At 40.6% G+C, this 16,068-nt stretch overlaps 1 protein-coding gene across 1 annotated transcript in view; it reads left to right on the top strand.

Moving 5' to 3' along the window:
* Positions 1–14,511: 14,511 nt before the first annotated feature.
* Positions 14,512–16,068, top strand: part of LOC121161256 (A disintegrin and metallopeptidase domain 3-like) — a 55,895-nt gene continuing 54,338 nt past the window's right edge. Inside the window, 1 exon segment of the mRNA XM_040987564.1 lies at positions 14,512–14,788. Coding sequence (XP_040843498.1) covers positions 14,512–14,788 — 277 coding nt within the window.

Below are 16,068 nucleotides of genomic sequence, written 5' to 3' on the forward strand. Positions count from 1 at the left end.
TCGTGACTACTGACTGCGGGACCAGCGGGAGGGGCAGGGACAGGAGGGAGGAGGCGATGGAACTGAAGCAGGACTCCGCTGCTGTTGAGACCAATGGGACCCCAGCTCTGTGTATGCCTAAAGCCAGCAGCTTGGCTCCCATACCACAAGCCTGTCATTTGAGGCGTTCCCCGGGAGCTACCGCTGCAGTGCACATCCGCTTGAAATTGCAAATTGAGCTCATGCATGAAATGCAATCAGATGTCATATTAATGGACCTGAAGCGTTATTTGTCTCCTCCAGGTCACTGGTTCAGACAGCGCTTACTTCACATGGTTCTGGGATAGTGGAGGAAAGACAGTAGTAAAGAAAAACAGACTTTTTAAAAAAGATACAAAGTTAAGCAGTGCTGCTGATTATCTAACTTAATTATTTCTATTCCTGGCTTTCAATTTTTACATCTAGGTTAGCACACACACAAACACCGTGAAAGCAAAATTCAGTATTCTGCTATAAAAAATATGATTTCTTAACCTCATCCAGATAGAAGGCCAACTATAAATGTCCGTGTTTTGTACTATTTGTTATCTCAGATCAGGCACATGAAATCACAGCTAGGAAATGACTGTATGATTCAAAGTCAATTTTTTTTACTGAGCTTGCATAGTTTTGTTTCTTAAGAAATGTGTGCTAGTGAGACTCAGAGGGAAGTTTTCACAATTAATGTGAAGTTTCCAAAACGAAAGACTGTTGTTATTGGCTAATGTTAACTGAGAAAATTTCATTCCATTATTTAATATTGATCCTGATGACTTTGTGTAGTCTACATATAGACTACACAATGTATAGAGAAAAGTTGCATATATTTTACAGGTACAGCTCTTTCTCCCTCAATCTCCTAATTCCTTCCTTATTTGGGGTGGTTTTACTTTTTGCAAAAACAATTTGAATACACTGTATAATGGTGGGCTTAATGTACCACTAACCATAATATTCAACAATAAAATGTAGAAAGACCACAGTTACACAGGAGTACAAATCAGGGTTGAAAATAATAATGAAAACATCAATATCCGTTTCATATTTATTATTAATATAGAGCAATAACATGTATTGCGTAGGTACAATATTACAATGCTAACCATTGTTCCTCTCTCACTCCATCCCTCCATTCTGCAATATCCACCCTTCATTTCTTTTCTGATGTTTAAAATTTTTGCGTAAACATACTTTTAATCCACTCTGCAAACACAGGCTTAATCCATCACTCTCCGTCATATCTAACAAGTCATATGTAACAAGAGTAGAGGTTCCCAGATGTATACAGATGTAAAAACAGCAATTGAATCCCAACATTTCTATTTTTTCTGCGCATTTTTTTACTCTTTATTAAACTACCACATATTAGAAAAACTGACATCTGCCTTCTTGGGTTTAGCTTAATTCACCAACACGATTGCTTCTAGTTGCATCTATTCTGTTGGACAAGATTTCATTCATTGTGTGTGTATGGCTGACTACTATTCGTATGCCCGTACGTGTCATACTTTGTATTTCCAGTCATGAGCTGATAGACATCTAGGCTTATTCTAAACTTAGCAATCATGTCCACTGAGTTACAGTTAATACAAGGTTGTGGTTAACTTGATTATATGCTGCTTTCATTTTGTATATTCCAAATGTGAGGAGCCCGACCACGTGATAGCTCTATTTTAAGATTTCTGAGGTGTCTCCATGCTGTCTTTCTGAATGGTTATATTATTTTATCTTCCCCCGGCAGTGCAATATGACATTTTTTGCTCCACATCCTTTCCAGCATTTATTACTTTTTAAATTTTTGGATGATATGCATCCTAACTGGTAATCAGTGAAATCCCATTTGTTTTTTTTTTTAAGATTTATTTTTATTATTTTTTCATTGGAAAGGCGGATATACAGAGAGGAGAGACAGAGAGGAAGATCTTCCGTCCGATGATTCACTCCCCAAGTGAGCGCAACGGCCGATGCTATGCCGATCTGGAGCCAGGAGCCAGGAACTTCCAGGTCTCCCACACAGGTGCAGGAACCCAAGGCCATCCTTAACTGCTTTCCCAGGCCACAAGCAGGGAGCTGGATGGGAAGCAGGGCTGCCAGGATTAGAACCGGTGCCCATATGAGATTCCGGCACGTTCAAGGTGAGGCCTTTAGCCGCTAGGCCACAGCACCGGGCCCAAGATCCAGCATTTAAGCAACAATTTCAGCATCTTGTTTCAGCCCTGTCTATTTTGTTTTGTTTTTCTTTGGTTCCTGAGCTTAACTTCTGCCATGAGTTTATGCCCCGGCAGCAGGTGTGGCAACAGCCTCTAAGTGCATTTGATAAACTACGGACATTCTCAAAGATCAGACACGTTTACCTCTGGGTGGAGCACTTCCCCTGGTAGCCAGCATATCCCAGGTATGATGAGTTTTAAAAGATATACAGAGCATTTTTACAAATACATGAAGCATGGACAATGCCCTCCATTCTTCTCTTTTTAATTTTTCAAATTTTGTTCTTATTGAAAAGGCAAATCGTATCTACAGAGAGAAGGAGAGGCAAAGATCCTCTATCCACTGGTTTATTCCCAAAATGGCCACGATGGCTGGATCCAAAATTAATACATTAAAGCCTGAAGAAATTATGTAAAATAAAAATTTAGAGTTCCAGCATAATTTTTTAATCGTTATTTATTTTTAATTATTTTCATTTTCAAAGTGGAAAAAAAAATGAATGTTTCTATATGCCCATCGGGTATACAAGAATGAGTGTTTCATAGACATTGTTAGATGGCCTCATCACTCTATCTTGAATCCTTTGAGAAAAATCCATTGTTCACCAGGCAGCAGTGAGGGGCTTAGTGCACAGAGGTAATAAGCACACACGTGGCCCTCAACGGATGGTTCAAAGTTTATTCACATCATCAGACTTTCAAAGACTGAGGGTCACATGGGCATAAGGGTGGCCGGTGTGCATCATGATATAATTTACATCGAACAGCAAAAGGGGGTTGACAAGAGGCTACAGGAGTTTTAGCACCACCCCTGCCTGGAAGCAGCTCTCCGTTTTATAATCTAAGTCTGAGAATTAAGGAATTCCTGTCCTGTGCATGTCCATATCAACTGCTCTGTGGCTCTGCTCTTAACCAATTGTCTTCGTACAATCCGTTGTATATCCCACAGTAGATATATGCTTTTTCATCTTTATCAGCAAGTCACAATGTACAAAGTTTCTGTAATAGGAATCCTAGTGGGTATGAAGTGCTATCTCACTATAGTTCCGATTTATATTCCCTAATGACCAACTATCTTCTCAATTTACTTGGTATCATTGTTTTTGTGCACGTTCTTACTGTACACATCATGTCTTTTTTGGAGGAAAATATCTTAAAGATATTCGTCAACTTTTTTTTTAGGAAGTTCTTATCAATTGTATAGACGGGTTTGTGTATTTTCCCTTTCTTCTTTTCCATCCTTTTGCAAAATACACACATTTGCTCAACTAGAGATATCTAGTAATCCTTGGAGGCTTTCTTTCTTTCTTCCTGACTCAGCTGTTTCACAGATTCTGTGTTGAAGCTCAGAAAGTTTCTTGTTCTGTTTGATCAATTTTATCCATCCTATTTTAATGTTTTCCCATAGATTTCTCAGGGACAACTTGCTTAGGGAGGTCGGTCCAGATTGATTCTGGAGCCAGAGTGAGTGAGCAAAGCTGAACAACTGCTTTCTGGTCTTACATTTGGAACATACCCTAGTTACATGCTTATGTGAGCTGTGGGAAGCTGGCCATGGTCAGTTAATGGCTTCTTCTCAGTGGGCAAAGCCACAAAGGAAGGGCCTCTAGTCGGCTTCCTGGCTTTGAACTTACATGAGCTGTGCTACACAGCTGCTTCCAGTGCAGGCTCAATCAGGCAAGGCATGGTGTACTACCCAGTTTGTCTTCCTGAGTCCGTGCTACAGGGCGCAGGCAGAAACTACTGGTAGTTCACTTGTGTGAATCAGCAGGGTATATAGGAGCAGATGCTTCGCTGGACCTGGTTGCAGGGATGGGGTTGTCAAGATAGTTCAGTGCAGTCAGAGACTGACTGGGGGAGGGCTGCATGGACTGGATTCACTCTCCAGTGGCACCCCAGAAGCCCCCTGAACTGGGTTGAGGCTTGCAAGTGCCTCTGGTATCTGTGTTATGAGTGAGAACAGCTGGGGCATTTTACTTGCCCCTCTCCCACCCACAGAGTCTCCTTGCTGAGACCTTCTCTAAAAGCAGACATTGTGGGCTTAGTCTGAGTCTGTGTAGTCATCGCACACTCCATGGTTACACTACTTAACCCCATGCTCGCCTGCAGACCCAGTCGCCAGTGTGTACGCACTTTCCTTGTGCTTCACCGCCTGACTTGGCATTGTGTTGGTGGAGATAGTCCTTGGGCCTCCTGCCTCGCATGCTTTCAGAGGCTCATTCTTCAGGTACTGACGTGGGAGTTCTGCCAACACTGGGGTTCACGGTGACAAGCCTGGCACTAGGACTGGTATGCATGCCTCAGCTCAATTCTCCCTTCCGTGCTGTGCTGCCTGGAGCTCGTAGAAAGCTGATGTCATTGACTCTTTTGTTCCTGGCACCTTCAGCACATCTGTTTGTATTGTGCTACTCCCAGGCGGTAGGGCTTCTCCCTGGCTTCCTTAGCTCTCATGAGGAAGACTGTGCATGGACAGCTGTTCAGACTGGTGTCATCTGTGAAAGACAATTCAGGGAGCATCTTACGAGGCTGCTGCCTCTCCACCGCCCTGGGTTGATCTTTTCAACCAAATCCATATGTCGTATATCCACTATTCCATCAGATACTTAGAGGAATGCCAACTCATCTTGTTGGAAAATACCTGAAAGGAATTCAAGTTAAAATCTGGATGGAGAGATGTCAGCATGCAATATAGAGTGTAAATTATAAATCACGATAGCGTTCTAATTCATTGATAGAGTTGTCGATTGCACTTCAGGAACTATCGCCAAGTGTTGCTTTTTTTCCATTCTCTTAACCTGTGACGTAGGCTTTGTTATCATGGCAAGTTCAGAAATAGGTGAAGTGATGTCTGGAGTAACTCAATCACACGCTGAAGGTCCCAGAATTATACCAAAGATGAGGGGCATTTTCAGGAAAGAAGCAGGAAATTAAACAACCACATGCAGCAATAATTTTTCTGATGCAGGAATAGATCAGTTCTTCAATTAAAAACTACCTGACAATAATGCAGATGAGTTTTAATGCCCATGTTTCGTTGCCAGTAGATACAGAATAAGGTTAGAAATATCTCCTCGGGTTCTGTGCAGTTACATTATAAACTGCATACTGCTGGTTTATATCCTAGTCATTCCCGATCGTTTGTCGACTGCCTTAGTCCTTACACTGGTTCATGGCATTAAATGTATGCCTCTGCTCCCTGGAGGAAAACCACCAGATCAGCTCTTCTTCAGAGTCTAGTGTCTCATACAATCACAGCCACACTGCTGCTGCTGCTGTTAGCTCCAAGGCCAGTTTTTTAGAATGAGTGATTAGTAAGAATTCCAAATTCAGCCCTGTACATAGCTCTTAAATAAATTATGCTTTTTCAATGATTGACTTTAATGCTTTGCTATTCTTGATTTGCTTATCTTTGTCATGCTTCACAGGTACGTCAAAGTGGAAGATGTATTTTGATCAGCACTTATGAAGAAAAGCCCAACTGTGATTCAAAAGTAAAGTGTCAAGGGCATGGGGTAGGTAACAACTGCTCTCCTTCTACAGCAGGAATTTTAACCCAGTAACATTGTCCTGGATAAGTTTCAGAAATATTTAACCTGGATTTTGTTTTTTAAAAATCACAGTTATAAAAACGGTAGGTGACATTATTTCTCACATCTGCGTATCATTTATGCACCAGATTATGTGTACAAACATCATGCAAAGCAATTTATTATGTTAACTTTTTAAGTTATGCTCGACTGTTTACTTAAATAATATATCCACACCACGCATATGATATAATAATTCTAGATGGTGAGTTACCTGCCATTTCAGATCTGCTTCATCTTTTTCCATGCATGGACCTTCTATGCTACATTAGAAAGTCGTCTACTGATGCCCTTTGAAACACTGTTACTTTTTATCTTGATTATTGGCAATAACAGTACAACAAGACAATACTATACAGATACCTTCATGTATTTATCTGATACCCTAATTTATGAGTAACAAAAATATATTGGAGCTAATACATGTGCCATTTCAGATGTCTTAGATGGTATACTGTCTTTCGGAAATGTTTTAACTTTTACTTGAACCAGTCAGAGAAGAAAATGCCAGTTTCCTCATATTGTGGTCAGATTAAATTTTCAATCTCTTGCACCTCTTCTAGCTTTCTCAACCCACTATCAATTCATTTACTTAGTCGCTTGTGGTAGGATTCTGAAATATGTAGACTCATATTTACCTCTTCACTTTCTGTTTGTTACCTATCATAAAGCCATTTCCTGGGTTATGGGAATGTTGTAAATTCCCCAAGTATTTTTTTTTAAAGATTTCTTTTTATTATTTTTTTTCATTGGAAAGGCAGATATACAGAGAGGAGAGACAGAGAGGAAGATCTTCCATCCGATGATTCACTCCCCAAGTGAGCGCAACGGTCGATGCTATGCCGATCCAAAGCCAGGAGCCTCTTCTGGGTCTCCCACGCGGGTGCAGAGTCCCAAAGCTTTGGGCTGTCCTCAACTGCTTTCCTGGGCCACAGGCAGGGAGCTGGAAGGGAAGCGGGGCTGCCGAGATTAGAACCGGCGCCCATATGGGATCCCGGGCGTGCAAGGCAAGGACCTTAACCACTTGTGCCACCGCGCCGGGCCCTCCCCAAGTATTTTTGAAGTATGTGTATGGCTTTAACTTTGTTGAGGGGCTTTTGATAGAGGCACGGTTCATGCTTTCCGTAGGGAAATAAGGAACAAATGGCCAGTGCACTTTCCTTTCCTTGACATTTTCCCACATACAACTTTTTGTTCTGTTTTTCGTTTGTTTTGCTTTGTTTCTTTTCTTGCAAAATGAAAGAAAAAATAGGTACCATCACTATTTCCGGGACATTTAAATAAAAATGAGAATCACTTGACTTAAGGCAAATGACACTGAGTCACTACTGATTAACTCCCCACTCCTTCCTCTGTTGCTGCGTCTCCTCACCCTTTAAGAACCTTTACCTCATCCTTATGGAATCAAAGCTGGATCTCTGAGGTTTTCTCTGATCCAGATGTATTTTGTTAATCATTTAATCAACTGACATGATTAACCCTTGCCAAAGAATAAAGTTTAATCATCTGCATGTCTGAAAGATGTTACCTGTTGAGGCATGCTGAGTCCCATATTTAACATTTATTTATTTTATTTTTATTACAAATTCAGATGTACAGAGAGGAGGAGAGACAGAGAGGAAGATCTTCCGTCCAATGATAGTAGATGGAACTTTTTCTCCTTGGTGATTTTGGTTTGCTAAACCTAGATACAGAAGCAGAAAGCCAGCAGTAGAAATGATGAAACCAGGTAACTGGGGCTGCTAACCTTCTGCGCTGTTTGTTTTCTTTCTTGCTTTCGTTACTGCGATTCATCCATTGTCCTGGAAATGTCTGGCGTAAGGAAACAAGTGTCCCCTAAAGTCAGTGGGCTTTATGTGTCCTGTGACTCTGGAAAGCCTTTAGTGTGGACGATCACACTCCGCAAATTCAAGCGCCCCTGAGCTGCAGGGAATTCCTGGATGCTTCTCCAATAGCAGAGAGCCAGCTGTGTGCTGCTTGGAGCTGCTGGCCTCGGGCATCCCCAGAGCTGCAGATCGCCTGGGCACAACAGTGGAACCCTCCTTTTTGCTCTGCTCTGCAACCCCACGCTTTCTGCTTAACAGACCTCGCGTGAGCCCAGAGAGCCAGCGGTCTGTCCACGAGCTGATTCCATTCCTAACAGCCAGAAATGTACGCTTGCCAGTCTGCCGCACAATGCTGAATCTCTTGTTCATCCTCGCAGGCCTGAGCCTTGCGACTTCCTCGGCCCGAAGTAAGTGGAGAAACTTGCAGGGAATGTTGCCTGCCTTCCTGCCTCCCGGCTCCTCAAGCGAAGGACAAGTGTGGGAGTCTGGTCAGAGCCAGTTTCCAGGGCCTCAGAGCCGGGGGTAGGCTCTTGCTGTGTTTGGTGGTTGGTTACATAGAGGTCAGATGCCCCTCCCTTTCCTGGCCGCACCCCCCAAAAATGAGCATTGTATGGGAGTAGGAAGGAAGAGAGAATATGGTTGGGGTTGGAGCTACACTCTTCCCCATTTAGGATTGAGATCAACAAGCCCCCAAATTTCTGTGGACAGTGGAAGAGTCATTTCTCTTTCTCTTTAGGGAGGCTTTGCCTGCAATCAGACGATGTGTGTGTGTGTGCGTGTGTGTGTGTGTAGGCTTGGGCTAGGGTGTTCACAGAAGGAAAGGAAATGAGAGGAATAGCAAAGAAAGAGGAAGTTACTTCCACCTGGGAGATGCTAATGGGCTTTTCTTTACTGCAGGTTCTGAAATGACATTTCTACACCTAACAGTGCCAGAGAAGATTGGAGCAAACACCAACGGTGCTCATGTTTCAGAAAGACATGTAAATTTAAAACTTTGTGGTATTTTAATTTTACTGAACTGTGCAGTAGTAATCAATTGTACAAATCCCTTATGAAATCCCGCTCAAATTCTAAGTTATGGGGCTATGCAGTTGGTCTTAGGAAGAGCAAAGTTTGAATATTTTTTTCTCTGTAACTGCAAACACAATGTGACTGCTTTAATGAACACAGAAAAATATGCCCCAAGTTCCTAGAACACAGAGTACCCTAAGTATTTCACAACTCAGTGTTCCGTAAGACATGTATATTTGCATATGCGTTCTCACGTAAGTGAGCTCATGCTAAAACAAACTTCAGTTGTAGTTTTAAAAAAGCGTTACGAAAGAGCATATGTTCATGTGTCCATGTGTGCTTCGTAAATGGTAGCGCCATTTTCAATCAGATTGAAGCAGGAAAGGGTGTAGCTTGTCAAAGAAGCTAACATAGATATTGTGAATAAAGTAAATAAGCACGGTGTATTCTAAATCCAGCAAATTGAAATTAAGTGAATATGTCGAGATACACATTTAATGACCATGTATTGGTGTTTACGGTTTTTGGTTTAACTAATACAGCCTCATATGTGTTAAGAATATCTGACATGTAGATAGAGTTTCATAAGCCTTTTTCATCTACATATGTAGAATGAATGGTCAGAAATTGTAAAAAAATCTCTTGTATTTTATTTTCACTGACAAATTATAAGGCTGCCTCCTCTCCTGTAAGATTTCACCTGCCTCATTCAGTCTTCTCATCAGTGCCAGTGTGTCAACACAAATGTCTAACTTCTTTCAATTTAGTGACACGATAATGTGATCATTTGAGATTTTTTTTTCCTGGTTACTTTCTGAGTGTGTTTGACATTCCTTTTATAAGATGTAGCAGTTCTGATTAGAACACTAGGTTTCCTAGAAAGGAGAGGGCTAAACTTAAAAACAGACAAAAGTCTAAGAGGACTGCTGTGATGTCAGTGAAAAACAAGGCATGAAGGTGAGATTGATATTCTGCGTGATCTGTTTACAGATCTGTTTATCAGATCTCAGCTGATATGCAAAAAAAAAAATCAGTATCCGTGAAGATTAAAATACTAAGACAGCAACAAGTACATATGGTTGGATATCTATCTACTGATTCAACTCATCACAATCCAAGCTATTGAGCAATAAGACAGGGGCCAGTTTTATAGAGGCTGGCTAATGCACCACTCAGGATGTTGACACAGCAGGTACAAGCCCTGGTTATTCCACTTCAGATCCAGGTCCCTGGTAAGGCAGAATGTAGTGTCCCAGGTGCTTGGGCACCTGCTACGTGTGTACTGGGCCACAGCGCTATTCCAGGCTCCTGGCTGAAGCCAACCTGACTGGGAACTGCCATTTTGAGAATAAATTAGTGGGTGAAAGATCTCTGACTCCCTCACTGCTTTCAGCTTGATCTTACAAACGAATAAGCAAAAAAAGATCATTTCAGAAGTAGTATAACTTTTTGAAGCTATGATTTAGAATATAAACAATGTTCTTCAATACTCTAGTGAAAAAGAAAAATATAGCATTAACATCAGACATTACAGAAAATAAGCCCAACCTTAAAAATTCTAAGGATCCTATTAAAATTGATGGAAATGTGTCAAAGGGAAAATTAAGTTAAATATTCCACATGAAGAACATCCAAGTTGATTAATAAATGCAAAACAAGCATTTTTGCTGCAATATTTAAAGAGTAATGGAAAAGGAAGACAATATGTAAGACTACAACTTTAAATTTTAAGAAAATGCTTACTAATAACAAGGCTGACACATAATGAGCTAAGCAATATTAAAGCTCAATTCCGTAGTAAGAGAGTGAGAAGTCAAAATGTCTATAGTTAAATATTGAGACTTTTATGGGAAAACTTGCATAATTCATCAGAAACCATAAGCCAATCCAGTGAACTTTCAGGGTATAAATTCAATAACATTTTTAGCTAGTTTGTCTTTATTTCTGTTTTGAATGAAGAGGTAAAGATGGTTTTTCATCTGCTGACTCTTTCCCCAAATGTCTGCAATGGGCAGAGCTGAGCTGATTTGAAGCCAAGAGCCAGGAGCCTCCTCCTCTGGGTCTCCTAAATGGGTTCAGGGTTCCATAGACTTGCTAGTTTCCCAGGTCATTGTAGAGAACTTGGATCAGAGTGGAACAGCCAACATAATTGTTGCCAAAATGGGATCCTGGTACCACAGGATGGAGAATTAGCCTATTATGCCTCAGCATCAGCCCCCAGCAACATTTTTATACATGAATAGTTATCTCTGTGAACAAAATGAAGAAAAAAATGCATTTATATACTTACAAAGCAAAAATATTTCAGAATGAATGTGATGGATGAATTGAATAATTTATATAATAAAAACCATAGAGCATGGATGAAAGAGCTACTCCAGGATCTTAATGGCACTATATTTATTTCTTAGAGATTACAAGAATTAATATCAGTGAAATTTCCATACAATATATATACAGCAATCCAAAGATTCCGTGCATGTTCTACTGAATGTCAATGCCGTTTTCCACATATCTAAGATGAACTATCCTAAAATTCACTTGAAATTATAAAAGACCAGGAAGAGGCAAAACAATGCTTAGCATAAAGATGGTAGTATAAGAGAAATCAAACTAGATGCACTTCACTGTGTTCAGCATTTTACACAAGATGGTCATTAAATCAGCTTGTTTATAACAGAATCTGACAAATAGTTCAGTGGATAAGAATAATGAGCCAAGGAATTGGTCCATATCCTACAACCCTCTGATTGTCTTCAGAGGTGCCAGGAGGAAGGACAAAGGTGGAAGACTTTAATTAGATCCCTACCTCTCAACATACACGAAAAAGTCAAATCTGTATGAATCAGACAGGAATGCAAGATCTGCACTAATGAAATTGCCAGAAGAAAGCATCCAGTCACATTTCATGACATTGCTGTTAAGTGAAGATTTTGACTATAAAACTCCAAAGGTTCAGAATTAGGCTACTTACATGAAAAACTATTAATATTCGGAGAATATTATTCAGAATAGATCAGCGATTCATTAAACTCAACAAAGCAAAGGAATCATTCCAGTTAGGAAGTCCAGAAAGGATCTTGCCAACCATCAGAAAATGCAAGTCAAAAACACAACATTGGTGTAGTTAGTTTCACAGGAGAAGACATATAAAGGAAGTGGAGAGAACAAAAACAACATATACAAAATAAGCAGAGAGAGAATCACAATGCCATACTTCAAGACACTCTTGCGATAGTAATATTCAAAACAATTTGGTAGTGGCCAAAAATAAGTGCACAAGCAAATGGAACAGACTAGAAACTTGAGAAATCAATCCACTCATCTACGACCAACAAAGCTCTTACACATGTGATAACACTGATCCCTGGGTTAGGGAATAATCTCTTCAATAAATGTTCTGAAAAAAAATTGGGCCACGACATGCAATAGTCTGAAACACCTTATATGAAAATCAACATGTATCAAGCATAAAATCTATGTCTTAATGCAACTAATTATTAGAGGAAAACATCAGACAATCTGTGTTGGCACTGGAATAGGAAATGTCTGCATGGAAAAGATCCCAGAAGCACAGGCTTTGGAAGTGGAAAGATAGTTATGGGAAACAGAAGTTTCTGCTTTTCAAAGCAAATATTCAACAAGTGAAAATGCAACTTAGAGAATGGGAGAGTATACTCATCAGTTAGGCAATGAATACATGTTTAATACTTAGGACTTATAAAGGGGCTTATAAGCTCCACAACAGCACAACTAAAATCCAAAAAAGAAATGGATAACAGAAATAAAGAGGGATTCATCAGTGGGTGAGCTGATAATGACCAACAGGGGCATGGAAAAATGCTCAGGGTCAGTATCACAGAAATGACAAATAAATGATAGAATGGTTATCATCACAATGTGAATAAATAATAAATACTTGTGTGGATGAGGAGAAAAGTTTTCATAATCGATTGCTGGGGACATAAGCTAGCACAGCGGGAGACAGTATGAAGATCTCAGAAGTAAGACGATGAATCTACCATGTGAGCAATCTATTCCACTCCCAGGAATTTAAATTTAAAAAAAATCACATAGAAGAACTTTTCGCAATAGGTAAGTCATTAACTTTTGGAGTTGTCTCAGATTTTCATCCTTCATGAAATAAATGGATAAATAAAACGTACACATATACAATGTGAAATTGACGTAAAACCAGAATGAAATCTTGTTTACAGGAAATAGATGCAACTGGAAAGCATTATGCTTAGTGAAATCAGCCAGTGCCCAAAGGATAAAAAATAGAAAACATTTTCAAAAAAGTTATATATTGGGAAAAAAGAGCAAGATGGTGGCATAGGATGAGGACACATTAAATTGGACACTGACAGATTAGCAGAGGAGAAGCAAGGAGGACACAATTCCAGGCAAAAGGAGTGGGAGGGTTCAAAGCAGAGACACCAGGGGGTCGTGGACATTTGCGGTGGCAAACAGATACCTCAGTGGCAATCAGATCTCCACTGGTGGACAGATAGGCAGGGGAGAACACCTGGAGTGTAGGAGGTGAATCAACCCATAGGATGTGGGTACTGCTGCATTATTAATCTAATTATGAGCCACAGTAGAGCAGTGGAGCTGTTGTGGAGGGTGTTGAAACAGGGTAGAGTTAGCAACCCGGCACCATGAGCATCAGGAGAGGTACCTCAAGTGCCATGTTGAGAACTGCTGCAATGTCCCTGGAAAGCAAGTGTGAACGGCACGTGAGTTAAGCCCAGAGAGGACTGCACATCCAGCTCTCCAGAAGGCTTCTACATAATGTTCATACCAGGGAAGCATTTCACTGCTCCCACCAGGAAAATACTACAGGCTTGGTATCCCACAGATGCTATCCAAAATAAGTTCAGGCTAACCACAGAATTAAAATTATCCCAGTTCACTGAAGACATTATTCTATACACAGGAAAGCCAAAATACTCAACAAAGAGACTAATGGGACTCATAAGAGAGTTTGGCAAGGTAGCAGTGTATAAAGCCAATAAACATAAATTGATGGTCTTAATAAACATAAATTGATGGTCTTCAGTATTGTAGCTGGTATCCCAGGAGCATGAGCACAGGAAAACTATGGGAAGACATCCCAAGCCACAGACAAAAACCTAGTGAGTTTTCAACCACTACAGAAGGAACAGGAATGGAGAGAATCCCAGTAGGAGCCTCCCAAAAAAGACAGTGGGAAGCAAACAACAACAACAACAAAAAACAAACAAACAACAAAACAAAACAAAACTTGCAGGACAAGGAAGGTCAAAGAAGATGAACCTGAGGAGAAACCCATGGGTGTCTGATCAAATGATCCCTTGGCTGAAGACGTCACACCACTGGTGAATAAGCTGTTTGGGAGATAGCATCTGGGGAGAGAAGCATCTGAGAGGGACACATGGAATGAGAACTGAGTCCACCCACATGCAAAGAGAGAGAGAGAGAGAGGATCCCTGGGGGACAGAGTTTGGATCTGGAGCAAATGTGTGCATACCAGTGTGAAATCTGTATCTGTCAGCTGCAAATGGCCACAGCTGTTAGTGTTTGCCCTATCCATTCCAACCCACCGCTTGCACTAATCCACCACTTGCCTGATCCAATTCTGGAAGCAGGCAGGTCAGAGAGGAACCTTCCCCAAGCTGGTGCACAGTGAGTGTCCCTGAATCTCAGCAGCCTCCCCAAACCCAGACTCCTCAGACAACCCCACTAAAACACTAGAGACTGAAGGCACACAGGAGCATGCACATGACCAATAGCAACTAGAAAGCCTGCAGATCTAAAAGACCATGGGAAAGGGCAACAGAAAAAAACAGGAAGCAACAGAATATACAGAAAGCTAGCATGTCCCTCAAAAATGAACAAAAGATCATACAGGAAGTACAAAAACTCATCACAAAACTCTTCAGAGACAATGAGAAAAGATGGCAAGTTTTGGAGGTATTTAAAGAATATATCACCACAGAGATAAAATCTATAAACAAGCCCCAAACTGAAGACCTTGAGAACACAACAGAAACCCTCAACAATGGCATGGATGCTGCAGAACAAAGAATATCAGATTTGGAGGATAACCAATTTGAGAAAACACAATTAGACATAGGGAAGAGACTGAATGAAGGTAAGAAGTTGATCTAAGAAATGAATGACACCATCCAAAACTGTACCAGAATTTCTAGGTACTCCTGAAGGCATGGAAAGAGAGGCAGGATTGCAAGAAGTGTCCCATGAAATTACAAAAGAGAACTTTCTAATTATAGAGAACATAATGGGAACCCAAATATAGGAAGGGCAGAGAACCTTGAACATTTTGGATTAAAAAAAAAAAACTTATTCTGACACATCATTGTAGATTCCCATCAACTGAACATAAAGAATATAGATAGCATAGACCTCATTTGTGTTGACAATGAAATAAAATGTTTCCATTATATAGATAAGTTAGAAGAATGTGCAAACACCAAGCCAGCCCTAAAATTGATGCTGACAAATGTGCTGAAGACAGAATGAAAAGAAATTCATCATAATCAATGATGGCAAAGGGGAAGATCTTCCCATGAAAGCACACAAAATAAACCAAAGTTAAACAGAGACCTGAACAACACACACACACACACACACACAGACACACACACAGAGTTCACAAGCTATGAACATTAACTCTGAACACAAATGGCTTAACTTAATCAAAAGACATAAATTGGCCCCGGCATAATGGCCTAGCAGCTGAAATCCTTGCCTTGAATGTACCCGGATCCCATATGATCACCAGTTCTAATCCTGGCAGCCCCACTTCCCATCCAACTCCCTGCTTGTGGCCTGGGAAGGCAGTCAAGGACGGCCCAAAGCCTTGGGACCCTGCACCTGTATGGGAGACCTGGAATAGCTCCTGGCTTTGCATTGGTGCTGCACTGGCTGTTGCGGTCACTTGGGGAGTGAATCAGCAGATGAAACTTCCTCCTTGTCTCTCCTCCTCTCTGTGTAGCTAACTTTCCAATAAAAAATAAATCTCTTTTTGAAAAGACATAAATTAACAATGGATCAAAAAGCAGGACTCATCTATGCATTGCCTACAGGAGACACATCTATTAAACAAAGATACATTTAAACCAAGAGTGAAAGGATGGATGGAAAACAACAGTTCATGTCAATGGAAAAGATAAACAGCCAGTGTAGCCACTCTATTATCAGATGATACAGACTCCACTATGAGAAACATTAAAGGAAATAAAGAGGAACACTACATAATGATAAAGGAATCCATCCACTCAGAAGAATAAGTGTATACACACCAAATACGAGAGCATCTGGCTACATGGAACAATTATTGATGTACCTAAGGAGAAATAGATGCCACTACAATAATACCGGGACCTCAACACCCTGTTAACATCAATAGAG

The sequence above is a fragment of the Ochotona curzoniae genome, unplaced genomic scaffold (assembly GCF_017591425.1).
Source record: "Ochotona curzoniae isolate NIBS_2020 unplaced genomic scaffold, NIBS_Ocur_1.0 contig_4760, whole genome shotgun sequence".
Lineage (NCBI taxonomy): Eukaryota > Metazoa > Chordata > Mammalia > Lagomorpha > Ochotonidae > Ochotona > Ochotona curzoniae.